Source organism: Malaya genurostris, chromosome 2, assembly GCF_030247185.1.
Source record: "Malaya genurostris strain Urasoe2022 chromosome 2, Malgen_1.1, whole genome shotgun sequence".
Taxonomy (NCBI): Eukaryota; Metazoa; Arthropoda; class Insecta; order Diptera; family Culicidae; genus Malaya; species Malaya genurostris.
Window position 1 is genome coordinate 212,243,879 of NC_080571.1, and position 22,510 is coordinate 212,266,388.

General features: G+C 36.0%; 1 protein-coding gene across 5 annotated transcripts in view; it reads left to right on the top strand.

Moving 5' to 3' along the window:
• LOC131427403 (nephrin-like) overlaps window positions 1–22,510 on the top strand; it is a 219,118-nt gene that overhangs the window by 187,161 nt on the left and 9,447 nt on the right. For all 5 annotated transcript variants that reach the window (XM_058590556.1, XM_058590557.1, XM_058590558.1 and 2 more), the window contains 5 exons: window positions 1,950–2,031; window positions 2,300–2,441; window positions 16,403–16,587; window positions 16,684–16,901; window positions 17,117–17,240. In XM_058590556.1, the coding sequence (XP_058446539.1) occupies window positions 1,950–2,031; window positions 2,300–2,441; window positions 16,403–16,587; window positions 16,684–16,901; window positions 17,117–17,240 (751 nt within the window). The remainder of the gene's footprint in view (window positions 1–1,949; window positions 2,032–2,299; window positions 2,442–16,402; window positions 16,588–16,683; window positions 16,902–17,116; window positions 17,241–22,510) is intronic.

Here is a 22,510-nt window from a genome sequence, read left to right on the forward strand (position 1 = left end):
GTTCCCAGATTCCGGTTTCGGAAGTACCTCTTTTCGTTTCCTCAGAGATGGCCTAACCGACCTGAGTACTGTCTTACTCTATAGGTTATACTAGTTTATGGACAAACCTTTTAGTTTTTTTTTATAAAATTTGTTTATTCAGGCCAATTTGCGTACAAGCTTTACGTGGCCGAATGAGCCATGTTTTTATTGGATAAAATAATTTTTTTACCGTTGGATCTCGTTGTCACCCTTTTTCTAGGGGGAGAGGAGCTTCCATTTTTATCTTGCGATGATTGAGGGGCACTTTGTCCGTGGCTCGTGTCGTCCTCCATTGCCGCATCGGTAGTATCTTTGTTGGTTTCCGTTTTTTCTTCGTTTTCCTTGTAATTTGCATTCTTGGGTTGGTTGTTGGTGGCTGTAGACGCGCCATACGCGAAATACATAGTTTTATTTACTCAAACCAATGCGTATAAGTATTTCCAAGCAGTAGGTGTAATGATATCAAAAGTTGACTGAGGTATAGGTATTTCCAACCTGACATAGCCCTACGTCAAAAACGACAAAGAATCAGAACCAAAACAACACGAGTCATTGCAACGAGTTCGATGGAGCAGCTCACTTGAGATGTGAGCTCATGACTGGTAGAAATTTGTATGATTTATCTAAAGATTTAAAAGATATTGTTAATTTGTTCTGCATTTTCCGTTTGTTCCTTTTATCTACACAAACAGTAACTATAATTCAGAAACAATTATACGCAGAGTATAATAAGTGAACAAAATGAGCTGAGAAGTTCAATTTTAAGGCTAATGTAAATTCTTACTTGCTCTCGTAAGAATCCTTGTTTGCCTTTGCTAATCATGAGAGATGTTGATAATACACTGTTATATAATATATGTATCCGAGCAACGAAAAAAATAATGTAAAACGACAATCCAATCCAGAATGACCTTGCGTTGAAATAACACTCAACCCTAGTACATAATAACCCGGATCCCCAAGCTATATCACATTGGAAACACAATGTATGGTATTGATCCTGGCTGAGTCAAATAACGCGTAAAATGATTAACAAAAGTTTAGAGGTAATAACATTTTACTACCATCATGTACGCCTGCCAACTCGTCAATTTGTTATGACAAAAGCCGCACGAGGAAATGTTTACGAGCAATTAAAATATGTTAATGAATAAAAAATTGAATTACGCGGGTGATAAAAAAATTTTTGATTTGGAAAAATATTCACGCTTCTGCTAAAGCAATGTATGGAAAATAAATTCGAAGAGCTTGAAATTCGTGTACTCTAGGGTTTAATTTTGATTCTAGCACCAGGTTATATGAATGTTATACTACTTGGTTTGTATTAATTTCATTCAGTGGCCGGTCTAGGTTGAATTTTTAGTTTTGTTAAAAATAATTATTAATAATTTATAATCTATAATGTTATTTCAACACAAAACCCAATGTTGCATACATTCTTGTTATTTGATATGTAATTTTTGCTCACGATATAATGCCACCGAACCCACCGAGCATTTCTCATACCACCACAATATGAAAAAGTAGAGCGCAAGCAATACAGACAATGCTGTAAACTTCTTCAAATTTCGGTTTGTTTGGCAAAAGTTTTATAATTTTGAGTTGCAATTTCGGTTTCCTTGTGAAATTTTGAAACCAACACTATTTTCCAATTCTAAAATCATCCCCTTAGAACGGAACAGTAACTTTTTATACATTTCAAACACCAATTACGGCTCGGCAAAGCCAAATTTCAAAATTCCAAGAATACTTAGTTGTGATAAATTTAATTGGGAAAAATTAACTGTTTCTAGTTTTTCGAAAATTGCTCTAGTTTGTGAATAATTGACCGAAAACGCGATGCGAGTATTCCGCAACTATTCATCTTAAGGATAAAAAAAAAATCAAATTTCACATCATTTTGAACTAAAATGTAAATTTGTTCACAGGACTATGGAACGATTACATGTTGGGCATCCAATGAAATTGGCACTCAGAATGAACCGTGCTTATTTCAAGTTACACTGGCAGGTAAATAATTTTATTTTTATCTCTTATCTCGCAAAGAACCTGCATGACGTTATAAATGACCGTGGCGGTCACTGCTGTCATTATTGTTGCCTACGCCACTATGCCGACTAAAAATACCTTCCTAATTAATACTCACTCTTGTCCGTCACATCCTTCTGCGTAGTGTGAATAAAAACCGACGTCGACAACGGTCTAACCCAACATTACATTACTCGAATACCCACCCACGCACCAAAGCACACTAATGAAGCTCGTTTCTCATCCGCAGATCTTCCGGCACCGGTGACTAACTGCACCCTCTACAACCGAACGCAACAGTTTGCCGAGATCCAGTGTGCGCCTGGCTATGACGGGGGTCTACCGCAAATGTTTATGCTGGAATTAGTATCCAAAAGGAGCGGAACAAGAAGGTGCGTTAGATGATCCGTTGTCGTGTAGTCGGTAGCAGGTCCGATTGCGAGGATATTTGAATGTTTAAATATTATCTTAGTTGAATTTTAAAGTTGGCCAATAGTATGAGAAGCAGATGCATCCTCAATTATTCTCAAATTTATTCTCGAGCTTCCAATTATTGTACGGTGGCTTACAAATCTATTTAAAAGATGGCTTTTTGGTCAAATGGTGCTTTACAAAAGATAATTTTGCGTTAAAGGCCGACGTTTCGAAGGAATATCCCTTCATCTTCAGGGTAACTATAATATTAACATACAGAAATTAGTCACAATTTTCACACTATACAATTACATACAAATTGTTTACTCACAACGACTACAAATATTTTTTCGTCAAGTAGATTGGAACATTGAAAATTGTCAAAAACGGGAACGGCTACTGTACACTAAAAGCACAAACATTGTAAAAAACATTGATTTTTAACAAACTTTGATTTGAATTTGTATGCTTGTGCTAACATACAAAGTTACTTCCCCCGCACATCAAACCAGATTGAATATTGAAACTTTTCAGTCATGGCCGATAATACAGCAAAAATCAGAAAGAGACAGATGAGCAATAGACAGCGAAAACGCAGAGATGTAGATGTAGAAAAAGAAAGAGACTGACTGTTAATGTGAGAGCGAGTACAACAAACCAGAGTATGCTGCGTTTTGAACAGTGCAAAGATTCTAGATCAAGACAACAGAATCAATGCACAGCAAATTTTAGAAATGTGTCACATTTTCACATACGGGTCCACCATTAATTTCAGAACCGATACACATAATTTGAACGCAGCATACTCTGGTTTGTTGTACTCTCTCTCACTTTAACAATCAGTCTCTTTCTTTTTCTACATCTACATCTCCTCATTTTCGCTGTCTATTCAACCCATACACAACCTGACAGAAATGAGCCTGTTTCATATGTGTTCCACTGAATTCAGGACGGCGCTACTGTACCTAAACAATACGGGTGCAATGAATTACGAAACAAAAAGTTTACAAGAGAAACCAATACTTCATTACGTTATTTACGGGTACTGTGTATGTTTCCAGCAATATATTTAAAAGGAGCGTAATTTTCATATTTTGACTCGCGCAAGAACTCCCGAATGAAATGAAAATATTGCGATTTTTTCTAACAGCGCTGCATAGCAACAAACTCATCCATAACACCCGTCATAAATCTACAAATATGCGTATTTTGTAATTTTTCTATCTTTTGTTTCACTCTGCCCATCGTTTTCTCTATGTTCTGAAAAGATAACTATTAATAGTAATTGATAAAGTTAGAAATGAAGTGTTTTTTGAAATGTGGTGTGTGACTAAAGAGTACCTAATGTATTTAGTCGTATCAATGAACACGCAAAGAATTAGTAACCATTCGTAGAAGTATTTGTTATCATTGGATGATCTTCTAACGACTCGGATAATGATAAGGGAACCATAGATTTAATCTTGGTTTGCAAACTAGTAGTATTGTTCTTTAAGATTCAGTAGAATTAATTACTTCACGTTCATTGTTCATTGAAATGTGATGAACTACTTGTAAATCTTCTATTCATGAAAAAAGAAAAAATATACTTATACTAAACCATAGTAACTTATAATCATAATTATTTAATTAATGTATAAAAATGCTAGCAAAATTGATTTTACTTATTTATATATAAAAATTTAAACAGCAGATTGTCGAAAAACAGATGCGTTATTTCCAAATGTTACTCCATTTACGACGCCATTGTGGAACCAGAGAACCAAAACTTTTACTTATATTCTCGATGTAAGGGAGCTGTCAAGTTGTCCACGGGTTGTGTCTATTGCTCATCTTTCTGATTTTTGCTGTATTGTCGGCCATGACTGAAAAGTTTCAATATTAAATCTGCTAACTGTGTAAGTTAGAACAAGCATACAAATTCACATCAAAGTTTATTAAAAATCACTGTTTTGCCTTTCTCTATGGAAAGGTATTAGAATTGCTGGAAAACTGACTTTTGAACGGAGCCTCGGAGACCCATAGTGTTATATACCATTCGACTCGGTTCGACGAGATCGGAAAATATCTGTGTGTGTATGTGTGTGTGTGCACTTTTCGAAGATATTTGTACGCGCTAAATTTTCTCAGAGATGGCTGAACCGATTTTAACAAACTTGGACTCGTTTGAAAGCTACTATTGAGCCATTGATCAAGTTCAAAGATCAAATGGCTGTGACTTTTGGTTCCGGAGATATGATGGTATAAGTAACGTAACCGACAAATCACGTTGATCTTTAACGCTCTTATACATATAAGGGTACCAATACTTTGGGATCACTTCTAATTTCGTAAAGCGCTAGCGCTCAAAAGATTAAGCAACTCGAAAAATGTCCTCATGCAAAATTTGAGCTAAATCGGACATGCGTAAGAGGTGCTGCCCGGCGGTTAAGGTTTGAAAATTTTCGATTTTGAAAAAGCACCATAGGGGAGAGTACATGAAATTTCCAAAATCAAAAATATTTTTGATGCCGAAACTCTTAAAACTGCATGAAAAGTCGAGATTTAGTGTCATCTCAAAAAAAATTTTTTTTGGAAAAATCAACTTTCTGGGATTTTGATATTTTTGAGTCCCAAAAAGTCGATTTTTTCAAAAAAAAAATTTTCGAGGTGACACTAAATCTCGACGTTTCATGCAATTCTAAACCTTTTGGCATCAAAATTATTTTTTCGATTTCGAAAATTTCATGTACCCCCTATGGTGATTTTTCAAGACATATAAAAATTCCACTAAGAGGACTAAGAAGGGTTTTGCCTTTCTCATATACAAAGGTTATGCAATCACTGTGAAAACCGACTTTTGAACCGAGGCCCGGAGGGCCGATTGTCATATACCATTCGACTCAGTTCGTCGAGTACGCAAAATGTCTGTGTGTGTGTGTGTGTATGTATGTGTGTATGTGCGTTTGTGTGTATGTAACGTGTTTTTGCACTAACTTTTCTCGGAGATGGCTGAACCGATTTTCACAAACTTAGATTCAAATGAAAGGTCTTATGGTCCCATACAAAATTCCTGAATATTATTTGGATCTGACTTCCGGTTCCGGAATTATGGGGTAAAATGTGCAAAAAATTGTGAAAATAAGTGCACTAACTTTTCTCAGAGATGGCTGAACCGATTTTCACAAACTTAGATTCAAATGAAAGGTCTTGAGGTCCCATAAAATAATCCTGAATATTATTTGGATCTGACTTTCGGTTCGAGAGTTATGGGGTAAAATGCGCAAAAAAAATAAAATATGTGTTTTAACTTTTCTCATAGATGGCGCGACCGATTTTCACAAATTTAGATTCAAAGTGAAAGGTCCTGTGATCCCATACGTAATTCCTGAATTTCATGCGGATCCGACTTCCGGATCCGGAAATATTGGGTAAATGGGTTAAAAATTGAATACCATCGCTGAAAATGGGGAAAAACCTTAAAATATTTTCTAAATCGACCTCAAATCTTTTCCAATTGATAGTTTTTATCAGTAGACGGTCAAACAAAACAACGGTCGATCAAAATCAACAAAACAGCAGAGAGAACAAATTATATCTGAAAAGTTCAACAATTATTTCATAAATAGTGTTCAGCAGATCAATCAAAGTATTGAATTGGTAGGTGAACCTGTTGAAATGACACATCCAATGAATAACTATTGTAGACTTGATGAATTTCAACCAATCACTTTTGAACAATTGAAAAATATTTGTTTCAATTTGGGAAAATCGACTGGTATTGACAATGTAAACTCAAAAGTGATACATGATTGCTTTCATGTTATCGGACACGATCTACTGGATTTGGTAAATGAATCGTTGTACACGGGGCACGTGCCAAAAGTGTGGAAAGAATCTCTGGTGTTTCCTATCCCCAAGGTTACTGGAACGGATAAGGCCGAGGAGTACCGTCCCATTAACAAATTCTGGAACTTGTTGTTAAAGACCAGCTGATTAACTATTTGAACTCTAACAGTTTGCTAATACCGAAACAATCGGGATATCGTAAGGGTCACTCTTGTGAAACCGCTTTGAACCTAGTATTGGCAAAATGGAAGGAGAAAATCGAAGCCAAAGAGAGTATTTTTGCTGTGTACTTGGATCTGAAGAGAGCCTTTGAAACAATTTCAAGATCTTTATTGTTGCAGACATTACGGCGTTCTGGCATCGGGGAATGGCACATGAATGGTTTGAAAACTATTTATGTGGTAGATCTCAAAAGACTGTTTTTAACGATGTAGTGTCTAGTTTCCTCGGCAATTCACTTGGTGTGCCTCAGGGAAGTGTGTTAGGTCCTATTCTATTTATTATGTATATTAATGATATGAAGCCAGTCTTACGTTTCTGTGATATAAATTTGTTTTTGCAGACGATACTGTTCTGTTCATTACGGCTAAAGATTGCAATGAAGCTGTTGCACATTCAAACGAGGATCTAAGTTCGCTGGTTTGATGGTTAAAATTTAAGCAACTGAAACTGAACGTCGCGAAAACTAAATATATGGTTATTTATTTCTTCTATTAGCACCGGTCATAACGCCAATGTGGAAATTGATGGTGAAACTATTGATCGCGCTAGAGAAATGAAGTATCTTGGAGTCATAATTGATGAAAAGTTAACATTCAAATCTCATATTAATAACGTCATCAAGAAGATTGCCAAAAAGTACGGTATATTGTGTCGTTTGAGAAATGACCTAATGATCCGTAGTAAGATTCTACTGTATAAAACAGTCATTTCACCACACATTGACTTTTGCCCATCCATTCTGTTTCTTGCTAATAAAACACAAATCTTAAGATTTCAGCGACTGCAAAATTAAATCATACGATTAATTCTAAAATGTAGTAGATTTTCTACTGAACGCATTACAATGGCTTTCAGTGAAACAGAGAATTTACTACTTAACCATGGAATTTACTTTCAAGATCTTAAATGGCATGCTGCCACGATATTTGTGTGATCGAATTGAAAGAGGAACTGATTTGCATAGGTACAACACTAGAAACGCATCTGATGTTAGAACACCAAGCTTTTTGTTAGCCAGATCGCAAAACTCATTATTGTACAAGGGAATAAGTTTTTTCAATTCGATGCCAAGAGAAATCAAACGCTCGGCGACATTGGTGGAGTTCAAAAAGTTATGTATTTCACACATAAAGTCCGCTTTGTAAGCAAATATTTAGTTAGTTCAAATTTTTCAGATTTTTTTTTACGGATTACGAAGATTGTATTTTTTTGTTTATACATATATATATATATATATATATATATATATATATATATATATATATATATATATATATATATATATATATATATATATATATATATATATATATATATATATATATATATATTATTTGTTTATTTGTTTCTTATGATTCATCTGACATAGTTTGTCTTAATGAATAAAAATTAATGAACTAAGTACACTAAAATTAATTTTCACGATACACAATATGAAAAAGGTCAAGTAGACGTTGATGAAACACACGGGACGACATATAAAATCGAAATACTGGAAAAACTCGTTGAATCTCGTACAGACAGAGCGAAAAGGTTCGTGCTGCCCATAAACCGTATTCCTTGATTCCAGGAGCAGAACGTTGCGTTGACGAAGTGATCTTTCCGGTGCGTAGAGATTTAACCGCATTAGCAAAGGTGGGCTGTCAATATCCCCCAAAAGCAGTTTAGCAGCAAATGTAGCTTGAGTAATGATTCGTCGTGTTTCCAATGGCTCAAGATTCAATAGACGACATCGATCGGTATAGGGCGGTAAATTCATGGGGTCACGCCACGGTAGCAGGCGCAGAGCGTATCGCACAATTTTTCGTTGAACAGCTTCAATCCTAGTATTCCATAGAGCATGGTAAGAACACCATACCACAGCGTTTGACTCAAGTAAAGAGCGTACAAGTGAGCAATACAAAGATCTCAAACACAACGGATCCCGAAACTCTGAGGCAATCTTCATGATGAAACCGAGTTGACGATTGGCTTTGGCTAAAATTTCGTCATAATGAAGTCTAAAAGTCATTTTTTGATCCAGAATGACACCAAGATCCTTTATATTCTCCACTCGTGTCATGGATCTTCCCGCAATGAAATAATCGAATATGACAGGATCAGTTTTACGATGGAAGGAGATGATACAGCATTTCTGGATACTTAAACACAAATAGTTTTTTGAGCACCATTCAACGTACGTTTGTATCATTTCCTGTAACTCAATGTAATCCAGGACATTTGACAACTTTAAAGATTTTTGTGTCATCGGCATAGAAGAGTCTGCATTCCGGTGGTAACAGTAGCAGAAAATCGTTCATGAAAATCGAAAACAGCAGCGGACCAAGATTACTGCCTTGCGGAACTCCGGACAGGTTTCAGAAAACTTCTGAAATCGAGGAGCCAATTTTTACACTGATTAACGGTTTGTTAGGTAGGATCTGAACCATTCCACGCTCATCGATGAGATTCCCAGTCGTTGCAATTTTGATAGAAGAATTCCATAATCCACTCGGTCAAATGCTGCTTTGAGATCCATATACGCTGCGTCGATTTGCCATCCGTCTTCCATACTCTGCACCCATTTCGAAGTGAACAACATGAGATTAGATGACACCGAACGTTTCGGATAGAACCCATTCTGCTCGTTATCTATGTAGCTCCTACGTTATTCCTCGATAATTGGAGACATTGCGTTTATCACCTTTTTTGTGAACAGGAAACAGATAGGAGAACTTCCATCGAGAAGGAAACTCACATTGTAGAGTTGAAAGGTTGAACAGTCTTGCTAGTGGATAACTGAGAGCACCTGCACAACGCTTCAGCACAGATGAGGGAATACCGTCGGGTCCAGCAGCGAACGACAACTTCAATTTGTTCAATGCGACTCTAACCATTTCTTCGGTTACAAGCGGAATATTGAAATTAAAAATATCGCGAGACACATCTGTAACTGCTACGTCTATTTGCATCAGTGTATCAGAACTTTCGTTGAATGTTTGTTTAAAATAATGGGCAAATAAATCGCACTTTTCCTTTTCGTTGCGGGCCGTTTCATCGGTTAAGTACATAGAGTGCGGAAGGCCAGCCTCTCTCCTTTTTGAGTTAACGAAGGACCAGATACGTTTATTGTGAGACGTATTAAGTTACTATGTTCGGTATGATGATGATGGATTTTTAGTTTGTTTGAGAGTTAAAAATAATGAGCAGTCTACAAACGTTTGAGCCTCGCGCGCGAAGCAGGTAGTGACTATTTGGAAAGCGAACAGGACTGGCTGAAGAGCCTTAGCATTCGGTGTGTTAAGTTTGCTCTTGACCTTGATCACAAGGTTTGATTAATCATTTAATGAATAGATTCGGTAAACTAATTGAGATCGACAGTTGTTGATGGAATTGGGCTTGGCTCTGCTCATCCGCAGTCTCGTTACTCCATCGTAGCTCATGTGTGTAGCGATGAACTGGTCCTGCGGGAGGGGCCAGGTGAATTACTGTCTGATACTGGTAAAAATATCGGGTTCGATTCCTGATGTGATCAAGGATCTTCCCGGGTTGGAAATTTTCTTGATTAACCCTGGATAGTAAATCCGAAATATTTTAATGTTATTTTGTGGTCAGTCGTTCTTTTGAAGAAGAATTTATACCTGCTAGATTAATCAGATCGTTTTCTTTTGTTTACTGGTTAAGATATGTGCAAAATACTAATTATCATTTAGATAACTCGTTCTGCTCACACCTTTGTAGGGGTATGAGGTGGGACCATCATTATCATCAACAAACCGATTTCGGTCATTCTTTCAAGAATCGCAGAGAATTATTTTGAAGAATACCACAGTATTATATATGATAGTATGATTTATATGAGAAAGGCATCATTACACCACTAGGTGGATTAAAACAGGTTTTTAGATTAGCATCACTGTTCTCATACAAATAGGCAACGCAAATGTCAAGCACTAGTTTGGAAAAATGAAGCTGACTGTGTGACATAAACACTGAAGCATGCTTTTGTGAACTACTCGAATCAATCTGAATCAATTTGTTTAAAAATTAGTATCCGAAATTATTTAATAAAAGTATGAAATATATTTTCATGAGACTGTTATGAAAGAAGAGAAAGGCATTATCACACCACTAGGTGGATTAAGAAGGGTTTTTACAATGTTTGTGCTTTTAGTGTAGAGTAGCCATTCCCGTTTTTGACCATTTTCAATGTTCCAATCCACTTGACGAAAAAATATTTGTTGTCAGTCGGTGTTGAACAGTCGTTCGCACCGCACGCGTATAGCTCTTGGCTCCTGGAATTTTTTTTCTGGCTACCTAGAGTTTCATTGATTCAAGTCTTCAGTCTTTTTCAAGGCTACCTGAATCACTAACTAAGTGACTAAGTGATACAAAGAGTGATATTAGAGTGACTAAGTGATACAAAGAGTGATATTAGAGTGACTAAGAAATTAATCAGCCTTTTTTAAGGCTAGCTAGGAGTCTAATCGAAGACTAATTTAGCCTAGTTAATTTAATTTAAAATTTCATTAATTTCAAAAATGCCTGCGTCCAACCGGAAAGGCAACAAGCCTAAGGCTAAAAATAATTCAATACGGAATAAATCACAATCCGTTATTCAACATTTTTCTAATAACATTCACGATCTTATAGAATCTGAATGTAAAAATAAAAGACAACGGACGGATTTCCCTTCCGTTGATCCTATGCCGTCTAACAATATTTACGAGATTCTTCCTGAATCCGATTGTAGCGACATAGAAGAAAATTCTTCAAAAATTCCCAAAATGGACGCTTGTCGTTCTGGGAAGAAACATCAATCTATGCCACCAGTGACAGTGATGATTTCCGACTTCAAAGCATTCCGTACTGAGCTTTCTACTTTTCTCCCGGAAGTAAAAGTCTCATTTCAAATCGGACGAAGAGGAGAATGTCGAGTCTTGGTGGATGGATTGGAAGATTACGAACGTCTTATTCGATATTTGTCCGAGAAACTTCATAAATTTTATTCATATGATATAAAATCAGACAGACCCTTCAAGGCTGTCTTGAAAGGATTATCAAATGATCAAAGTATTGATGAAATTAAAAATGAACTAAAAGAATTGCTTGGTTTTGCCCCTTCCCAAGTAATACTTATGAAAAAAAGAGCGAATGGTACTTCTAAACCACGCTCTGGAATTTCCCATGAACTTTACCTAATACACTTCAATCGAAGTGATGTAAACAATTTGAAAATTTTAGAAAAAGTACGTTTCATTTCCCACATTAAAATTCATTGGGAACATTATAAACGGCATAATCGTATTGCAAACTTAACGCAATGTCGTCGTTGCCAAGGCTTCGGCCATGGAACCAAAATTGTCATATGGATATACGGTGTTTGAATTGTGGTAAATCGCATTCGAAACACGTTTGTCCAATGAATGAAACCACTGATAAATTTTCATGTTCAAATTGCAATGGAAATCATAAATCCAATTATTTGAAATGTCCTGTCAGGGAAAAAATTTTAAACGCTCATTCGCTTCGACAACAAGTCAAATCAACGACCTTAAATTTACAGAACATACCTGAAAATCAAAAAACCGTTACAAATGCCACGCCTAATTCTTTTAAGGCACTGATTTCTTCGAAACAAAAAACAGGTACGCCTGCCAATTCGTCTTCTAACGAAAACAATTTATTGACAGGTAGATCAACCTCGTCATCATCTTCTTCTAATGTCAGTTATGCTGGTATTTTAGGTAGAAATCTATCACCTATTTCTTCTAATGTAAATAATCAAAACACAGGACCGCCTTGCAGTTCTTCTTCTAACGAAAACAATTTATTAATAAGTAGACCGGCCAAATCATCTTCTTCTAATGGCAGTCTACCTACAAATATTCCTTCAATGCCATTCGCTTCTTTAAATGAAGTCGATTTAGGCGATATAACTGAAAATAAAATGATCTACCTACAAGATCAACTTTTTCAAATGATCATCCAAATGAATTCGACTTCATCACTTTTTGAAGCATTTCAAATCGGATGGAAATTTGCAAATAATATTATAATGAATTTAAAATTTAACAGTGATGTTAAATAATTATTTGAATATTTTAAATTGGAATGCTCGATCTTTGAAATCGAGTGAAGATGAATTTTATAATTTTCTCAAAGTTCACAAAATTCATATTGCCATTGTGACAGAAACTTTTCTTAAACCAAATGTCAAATTGAAAAGTAATCCACATTATGTGGTTCATGGATTTGACAGGTTTACTGGAATGGGTGGTGGAGTTGCCATTTTTGTCCAACGGCAAATTAAACATCGAATTTTACCTTCTTTCAATACTAAAGTTATCGAAAGCTTGGGAATCGAAGTTGAAACCATTCATGGAATTTATTTCATCGCTGGAGCATATTTGCCATTCCAATGCACCGGCGAACAATTAAATTTCTTTAAAGGCGATTTGCAAAAACTTACAAGATATCGATCGAAATTTTTCGTAATAGGGGACTTAAATGCTAAGCATGTCCAGTGGAATTGTAGGCAAAATAACAGTAATGGTAAAATACTTCATAATCAACTCTCAGCTGGTTACTTCACAGTTCTTCATCCCAGTAATCCTACTTGTTTCTCTTCCGTGAAAAACCCGTCTACAATTGATCTGGTTCTAACAGATCAAAGTCACATTTGTAGTGAACCGATTACTCATGCTGACTTTGACTCAGATCATCTTCCTGTAACATTCAGACTTTCCAACGAAGCTATAATTAATCCAATTAGTTCTATATTCAACTATCATAGAGCTAATTGGTTGGATTACAGATCTCACATTGAAAATCATGTGGATCATGAAACTATTTTAGAAAATTCTGCGGACATCGACACAGCAATTGATAATTTGAATCATTATATTATCGAAGCTAGAAATCTTTCAGTTCCCAAAGCTCAAACTAAATTAAATTCTCCTATCATCGATGACAATCTTCAACTGCTCATTCGGTTGAAGAATGTTCGTCGACGACAATATCAACGTTCTCGTGATCCTGCTATGAAAAACATAGTTAAGGATTTACAAAAAGAAATTAAACATAGATTTACTCTTTTGCGAAATGAAAATTTCGCTAAAGAAGTTGAACAAATTAAACCATATTCTAAACCTTTCTGGAAACTTTCTAAGGTTCTTAAGAAACCTCAGAAACCAATTCCTGCTCTCAAGGAAGGAAATCAAATACTTCTTACAAATGGTGAAAAGGCTCAAAAACTAGCTCAGCAGTTCGAGAGTGTCCACAATTTTAATTTGAACGTTGTGAGTCCTATTGAAAATGAAGTCTCACTGAAATATGATCATATTTCAACCCAAGTGTTATCACACGATGACATTATTGAGACGAATTTTGATGAAATTAAATCAATTATTAGGAAACTCAAAAACATGAAGGCTCCTGGTAATGATGGAATTTTTAATATTCTTATTAAAAATCTTCCCGATGTTGCCTTGAGACTCCTGGTTAAAGTTTTCAACAAGTGTTTTTCATTAGCTTACTTCCCAAAAAGATGGAAAAACGCTAAAGTAATTCCTATCCTAAAACCTGATAAAAACCCAGCAGAAACATCAAGTTATCGCCCAATTAGCTTACTTTCTTCTATCAGTAAACTTTTTGAAAAAATTATCTTGTTGAGAATGATGACTCATATAAATGAGAATTCAATTTTTTTACCAGAGCAGTTTGGATTTCGCCATGAACATTCAACTACTCATCAACTTGTCAGAGTAACGAACATGATAAAAGCAAATAAATCTTCTGGGTTATCCACTGGAGTTGCTCTTCTAGACATAGAAAAAGCATTTGACAGTGTTTGGCACAAAGGTTTAATAGCAAAAATGTCTGATTTCCAGTTTCCTATTTATTTGATCAAAATGATTCAAAATTATTTAACTGATCGTACTCTTCAGGTTAGCTATCAGAATTGTAAATCTGAATTGCTACCCGTACGAGCCGGTGTTCCGCAGGGTTCGAGTGTAGCTCCAATCTTGTATAATATTTTCACTTCTGATCTTCCAAATCTACCCGTTGGTTGTCAGAAATCGCTATTCTGTGACGACACCAGTCTGTTAGCCACAGGTAGAAATCTAATACCATGTTCACATTAGCGCTGATATCACTTGATATACCGAGATGATATGCATATCATGTCGAAGTGTTCACATATGATCGAAATGATATCGTTTGACAATCAAGTTGTCATATTGAATGTTCCCATTAGGAGTAAGATCAATAATATTGCTTTTCTCTCCTACAATTCAATCAATAATTGAAGTCTTGCAATGAATGGTTTCCGAACCCCAGTATTCGTTGAAAAATTTAAAATTATAATGATTGTTTATTGTCACTCTCAAAGTGACGTTTATAAATGAGTACGTTCAATGCCATCATCCGTGTTGCTAGTAGCGATTTTTGACAACTCGACATGATATCGTACATGATATCCCGGATATCATGCCAAAATGGTGATACGCGATGACATAAAATTGTATGGGATATCATGTGATATCGCACATGATATCATCGGATATCAAGTATATCCGTATATCACTTGATATCAGCGCTAATGTGAACATACTATAAGAGTGATCTGCAGTCGCCTACAAAGAAGTTTAAATATTTTCAGTGATCTGTCAAAATGGAAAATTAAACCAAATGCAGCAAAAACGCAATTAATTATCTTTCCTCACAAGCCAAGAGCTTCTTTTCTTAAACCAAACAATAATCACATTCTCAAATTGAATGGCTTAGAATTGACATGGTCTGATCAAGCTAAATACTTAGGTTTAACGTATGACAAAAAACTCACTTTCAAGGATCACATTGAAGGAATCCAGGCAAAGTGTAATAAATATATTAAATGTTTATATCCTCTTATAAACAGAAATTCTAAGCTCTGTCTAAAAACCAAATTGTTCATTTATAAACAAATTTTCAGACCAGCCATGCTTTATGCGGTACCAATTTGGTCAAGCTGTTGTTCCACCAGGAAGAAAACGCTTCAAAGGATTCAGAATAAAATTCTGAAAATGATTCTGAAGCGTCCTCCCTGGTTTAGTACAAATGAGTTACACAGACTCACAAATATAGAACCATTAGATGTAATGTCACATAATATTATAAGCAAATTCCGACAAAAAATCGATGCAATCTTCAATTGAATCGATTCGCTCTCTGTATTAGTTAGTAAGTTAGTATATAAGTTCCTTTTCCCCATTACACAATACAAGTAGGTTTAGAATTTTCCCTACACAAAAATCTCAGAATTGCGGAAGCAAATGATGTCTTCATGGTAATAACCAAATCATATATATACAACAGGGCTGAAAAGTCACCACTTGTGGCTGAACACCCAATTTAAATCTTAATAATTTAATTTAATTTTAACTCATATTCCAATAAATAGTTATTTAAAAAAAAATATATTTGTTGTCGTTGTGAGTAAACAATTTGTATTTAATTGTATAGTGTGAAAATTGTGACTAATTTCTGTATGTTAATATTATAGTTGCCCTGAAGATGAAGGGATATTCCTTCGAAACGTCGGCCTTTAACGCAAAATAATATTTTGCAAAGCACCATTTGACCAAAAAGCCATCTTTTTAACAAACTACAACAAAGTGGTCGTACCGTATTGATAATTTTACAAAACTATGTAAAAAGGAAATAATATTTGCATGACTCAAGAATTTGAGAAATCTTTGACAATTGAAACCGTCCAAATGAAAGTAATGGAAGTTTGCGTTCCAATGAAACCAAATAATTTGCAAAGAAAAAGTTTCTTCGGTAAACTGATTTGTTGTTATCAACAATATTTAGCTTTAATTAGTAATTTCAAGCGAATTGTTTTTTTTGTGTCTCCTTTTCCTAGATTCAATTTCTCCAACAAGCATGAACCGTACTTCTTCCTTGACCGACTGGATAAGCTAGCAGGCCTGATGTCGCTGGAAAACCACTCCCTGACGTGCGTGATATACTCCGTCAACCAGAAGGGACACAGTGCGGGTGTGGTTATACCTGACTTCGAAATCGGTCACATTCGTCCGCTTCGGCTGGGTAGGTGTTCAATGAATGCAAAAATCCTGTACACATTCTCCAATCTAATCCTCTTCAACTGTACAAACTGACTGACTGATCGGCTAATAATTGCAGCGAGCAAACACTCAACCGAATGGCTTCCAATAGCCCTCGGAGTCCTGCTTACCATCACAATATTGATCCTCTCGATATCGACCAAAGCGTACCTCAGGCGCTGCTGGGCCAGCTGCTGTCGACGGAGAGAAGACGAACGGAGTGATATGAAAATGGCACAGCAAACAAAAAATATTGTGATAACCAGCGATTTCGAGTGCGGAACTAACTGTTTGAAGGTAAGAGCCTCTTCGACTCAATTTGTTTCACTCATCCCTCATTGCGCCTCGTCAGCCTAACAATAGCTAGTCCACCGTAACTCGTAAATGAACTCTTTCATTCATGCAAACACACCATCACACAAATTAACCCAATCCCAATGTTGATTCGAATGCTTTTCCCACCCCGCAAATGCTATCTATTTGATGATTTCGGTATCCGGCGTACACAAAAGCTGAAAAACGTGCAAACGCACAACCAGCAGCAGCTACGGGCCAGTTTGCGGGAGAAAAACACTTCAAAGGACTCGAATGATGACGAGCCAGATCCGGATGTGATTCCGGCACGATTCAATATGAGTAAGTATCAAGGCAATCAAATTATGTCCCGGTTAATTACTGGCAGCTGACGTCTGTACAGAATGACTGGAAGTGAGTGTGAATCTGGGATTTTTATTCACTGGCTAAGTTTTTGATGAACTTCCTTCGATCATTTTTATTCGACATATACTTTAACTCGAACAACTGTTGAACATTTAAAATAATCTACTTTTTTAACTCCCCAAAGTTTCTTGCGTATTTAATGTAAAATAAAAATTTATTAATTGAATCAAACGCCCGCAAATTTGACTAACAAGTGGATGAACTGTTTGAACGAATGAAAAATAATACTTTACATACGGTGTACTGGAATCATGAAATCGACAGGAAATTAATAGATGCCGACCTCCGACAGATTTCTGTTTCCCCGGAGCCCACTAGCGATATTCGGACGTTTTCTTGAGAAAAATATTATACCAGGATATTGACTGATTCTACTGAGCTTGTGTTAAGCCGTGTTTAATGATGATCCTTTCCCATGAATTTAATAATTCTTTATAATGGTAATATTTTACCCAAGTAACCCTAGGCATTAAGCTATAGCACTGAACTGGACTGCGTCGGTCAATTGTATGGCTATTGAAATGCATAAAAACACTGCATTTACCTATCAGGGGAAGGGAGCGTAGCAACTGTCCTTAACAGGGGTCATGAAAAAATCTATTTAATTTGACGAGAATCGATACTTTTTGAAAACCATAGATACTTTGTGCGCAACTTAGATATGATTATAAGGGTATTCGTGTGAGGTAAATGTAGTACGTGCCTTTAAAAAGGGTGAAGTAATGTTTGTAACGGCATAACTCCGGAACTATTGAACGGATTGCTATCAAATTTGGCACAGATACTTCTTGCTCTTCAGAGATGATCAATTTTCAAGTTTGGCACATGTACAAAAGGTGGGATTCGATATTTTGTGAAAAGCACAGATAATTTCTACACTACTCAGGGTAATCATGGAGGAGATCTAGATCTAGGCGATAAGTTTACTGACATAAAGGAAGGTAAATCAAAATAGATTATGAGGTTATTTTGAGGGTGAGGGGATGTAGCAAGTGCCCCGAAATTGGAAAGTGTTAGGGAAAATTTATCGGGTTTAACGAAAAATTGATACTTCTTCACTAATTGTTACAGCATATTTCTAGCAACTAAGTGAAGTTCACAAAAATATTCACAAGAGAGACGGGGAATAAGTATTCTCAACATTGATCTAAATTTAGGAAATCAATGGCCATTTTGTATGTAAATTGAGAAAACTGTCGACTCAAGGTGATGGAAATAAATTTACAACAACATTTGTATTAACTGAATCGTATTTCTATAGGTTTTCCTCCCCGGTGAACGACCAAAATAGTTAAAGCCGGGGTAAAATAAATGATATAAAAACGTTATACTATACTACATGTTATGATGTTAAACAGCCTTTCGTTATAAAAGAATCATTAACAGATAGAAAATTTTTGAGCAACTACGTGGAAATAATGATCTCCTAAAATTTTTTATAAAGAGGGGGAGTTACAAGTGTTTATAGCCATGGAAGCCAAAGGTATTGTAGATCGAATGTGATGAGGAAGTACGGAAGCACGTTACAAACACATATACATAAAAATTCAAATACGTTACAAGCACATATACATATGAAACTCGGAGGTTACTAAGAAGGTATTTATAGACAATTTCTAAAAAAAAATCCGCCTTGTCTTCACGAAACATTTCCGAGCAACACCGGTAATTCAGCTAGTGTTATTATACTACCGATATATTGCTTACGGTTTGACGTGAACATATCTTAATTACAATGGAAAGCGTTCTCAAAATTCGTCCTGTGAAAGAATGGGTAGATCTTGATCGTGGATATCTCAAATTGTGCTAAACGTAGCAACATAATTCCTTTTACATGCCATCAGAAATATTACCAGCAATTTGTGCTTAAAATTTCAACAGTGTACGTCAAGCATAAATAACTCAAAATCTAAGTTGAACGTAGCCTCAGTCCCGATGTTCAACTGTACAAGTATAAAAGGTTAAACATGTTCGAAAATCGATCATTTCTTTTTGTGCTTTGGACGGAACTTCCACCAACAGCGACAAAAACATACCTTCTGCGTGGTAGAAAGCCTTATTTGGATTGGGTTCAGGAACTGAACTCTAAGCCCGAATTTTGGAACAGAACTCAGATCCTAATTTGGGTCTACCTGAATTCTGAAGTTGGTTTAGATTTACAATTCAGTTTCAGAATTCAGTTTTAGAATTTAGTTCCAGAGTACAGGTTCAAAATTTGAGACTTTATTCCATTTGCTGAACTAGATTCTTGGAATAGGCCGTGTCGATTGCACCGTTCGTGTGGTGACTCTATTGAAGATCCAATTAGAGTGATCACCACGAGATAGCGTTATGATGATTCTTTTGACATATCCCATGTATTTAGAAAAAATTTTGGACGAATTTTTCAATTTTTTTTATTAAAAAGATATTTTATTCAGGCCTATTTGCGTACAAGCTTTACGTGGCCGATTTAGCTGAGTTTTTAGATAATTTTTTTTGTATTGGATCTCGTTATCACCCTTTTTCTAGGGGGAGAGTAGCTTCCATTTTCCTCCTGAGAGGATTGAGGGGCAGTTTGTTCGTGGTTCGTCTAGTCATCCATTGCCGTGGTATTGTTGTTGATTTCGTTGCTAGTTGCTGTAGATGCGCCTTGTTGTACATTGTTTGCAGTTTGCTGGTTGGTTAGATGGTAAGCTGTTAATTGCAGCTGGTGTACTCTGTTCTATAGGGGATACGTTGGATGGTTTCGCTTCACTGTTGTTGGTGACTGTTACATGTGTACTGGGGTTGTTTGGGGTTGGTGTGAAGGAAGCACCGTTGTTCTTTGGTATAGTTGTCTCCTTATCCGGTTTATCATATGGCTTACCGTAGTGAACAGCTTTTTGGCAATATTGACATGTGGCCAACTGATTGTCATAGGTAACAAGTGATTTGCACGGGATTCTTGTATCCTGACCGAATGTCTCATAAGAAGGTATAGGCCTCCTCAAGCGCATGCATAACAAACGTACGCCATTTAGAATACCGAGGAAAAAATTCTTCCACTTTTCTTTTTCGATAGAGAGAATCTCTCCGTATTGGGACATGGTTTTGCAAATATAAGGATCGATGACGCTTGAGGGAAGATCATGCACACGCACTTCTAAAGCACTATCTTCCATATATACTGGAATGTTGTACTTGATATTTTCATGCTCCACATAGTGCACATTATTATTGTCTTTAGTGAATTGAATTGCATCCAACTCTTTATAGAACTGGATATAAACAACATTATTGGTCTTATTGCATTGAAGTAAATGCACACGTTTAATGTCAAGATGCATTTGCTTCTTAAGCAAACCTTCAAGTTCTCGTATCGAAGGTCGAATTTTGCACCGTCTGAAGTCAACAATAATTGTATTCTTTCGCACCGGCGGTAGCTTTTATTCATTTGATTCACTCATTTCGAGATCGTTCTATTGTTCACTACACAATACTGTGCTTGGTTTCTTCTGTCCCGAACGTAAGCGGTTTTGGTTTATCGACTGACTTGGATGAGATGTGAAACCGAACTGAGTTTTTCAATTTACTTGAGTTTGAACGCATGCAGATGGCAAAACCTTACAAATATGGGTAAAAAAATGATTATTCACGTGTTGTCATCAAACATATGATTGAAAATTGTCCTATACTTGAAAATCTCAGATGAAATTTGAAATTTTCAGTTCACATACAGATTTGATTTAGATGATAAAACATGAGTCAATAGACGAGTAAAACAACTTTTGATCAAAATTTATCAAATAATCTCAAAATCAAACCATATAACCAATAAAAGTTCCCTGATATGAAAACAGTACCCAACCTCACTTCTTTTAATTTGATATTTCATATTACGATTCCGCCATAAATATCAATCTAACATACCACGGAAAGTTACTGAATCATTGTTGATCGATTTTTTTACCAAACTTTCACACGTTTTTGTATGTTAGTATTTGATTCATAAGAAAAAAATAAAAACCCGGCATTTTATTCGAATCTTCAAGCAAAATCTGAAAATTATCACCATCGCTTAGTTCAAAGCTTGCCACTCGAGCAGCGCAGCGATCGCAAAAGAGTTGGTTGGATTCTTCAATAGTGGTTTGAGCATTGAGGATTGGTGGGGTTCGCCCAACAATGGAACCACGTGAGACCGTGTTGCCAAACAATATACGACCTGTCAAAGTATACATTTTTGTCGGGAATTTTGGTTACATTCCAATAAATGTCAGTCGTGTTTCACAACATTAAGGGCTGAGGACAGTGTGTTTTAGGGTATTTAGAGGGCCATTTTCACGTTTCAAATATGATTTTCTCAGAGACGGTGACGAATATCAAAAAACCCAACTGACAATCTCTTAGAATATTAGTTTAGATTATTCTGTGAAAATTTCAGAATGATTCATTGACTTTAGCGGTCGGGAAAGTTATTTTTCTGGAGCATGAATTGCATAGCTGAAAACGGCAACTTTCAACTTGTTCATTGAATTTCTCGCCTTCAAAAGCATGGATCAAAAATCTACCCTGACAATGTCTAGATAATTTAATTTAGATGCTATTAGTGCATAAAAACATATATGTTGTCGCGATAAAAATGAAGTGAATGTTATTTTTGTGAATGTAAGTTGATTTCAAAGGCGGCGCCATTGTTTTCTGCTCCAGTTCCCTAATAACGTAACGAAACATGAGAGAGAAATAAAATCGGCTCAAAAAGGCTGCCAAACAAGCGGTAGCTTTATTGGATTTTATGTGATGTAGTCAAACTTGTTACCGAAAATATCAAAACTTTCTTGGCCACCCGGCCACATCGAGAGTCATTTTGCACATATGCGAGAGAGCGTAATGTAATACGCACAGCGAGCCACGTGGTTTTACGCGACCTACTAAGCTCAGTCCTTATCGAATAAAACAGCTTAGCGAGAAATGAATCAAAATCTTAAGACCGTGACTGTCCAGCAAGACAGAAGTGCGCGACGGAAACTAAAACTTATACCGAGTGGATGAAGAAAAATCTAAGCCACTTTAAATTGTACAAAAGTATCTCAGTATCAGTTTTTAGCTTGAAAGGTTAAAATTATAATATGTAAAATTAAAAGTTAGTAAGAAAAGTAAACGTGAAATGTGTGCAAATGTGCTTATATCTAATAGTACGGTTAGCTAAAAATTTATTCTATTGTTAA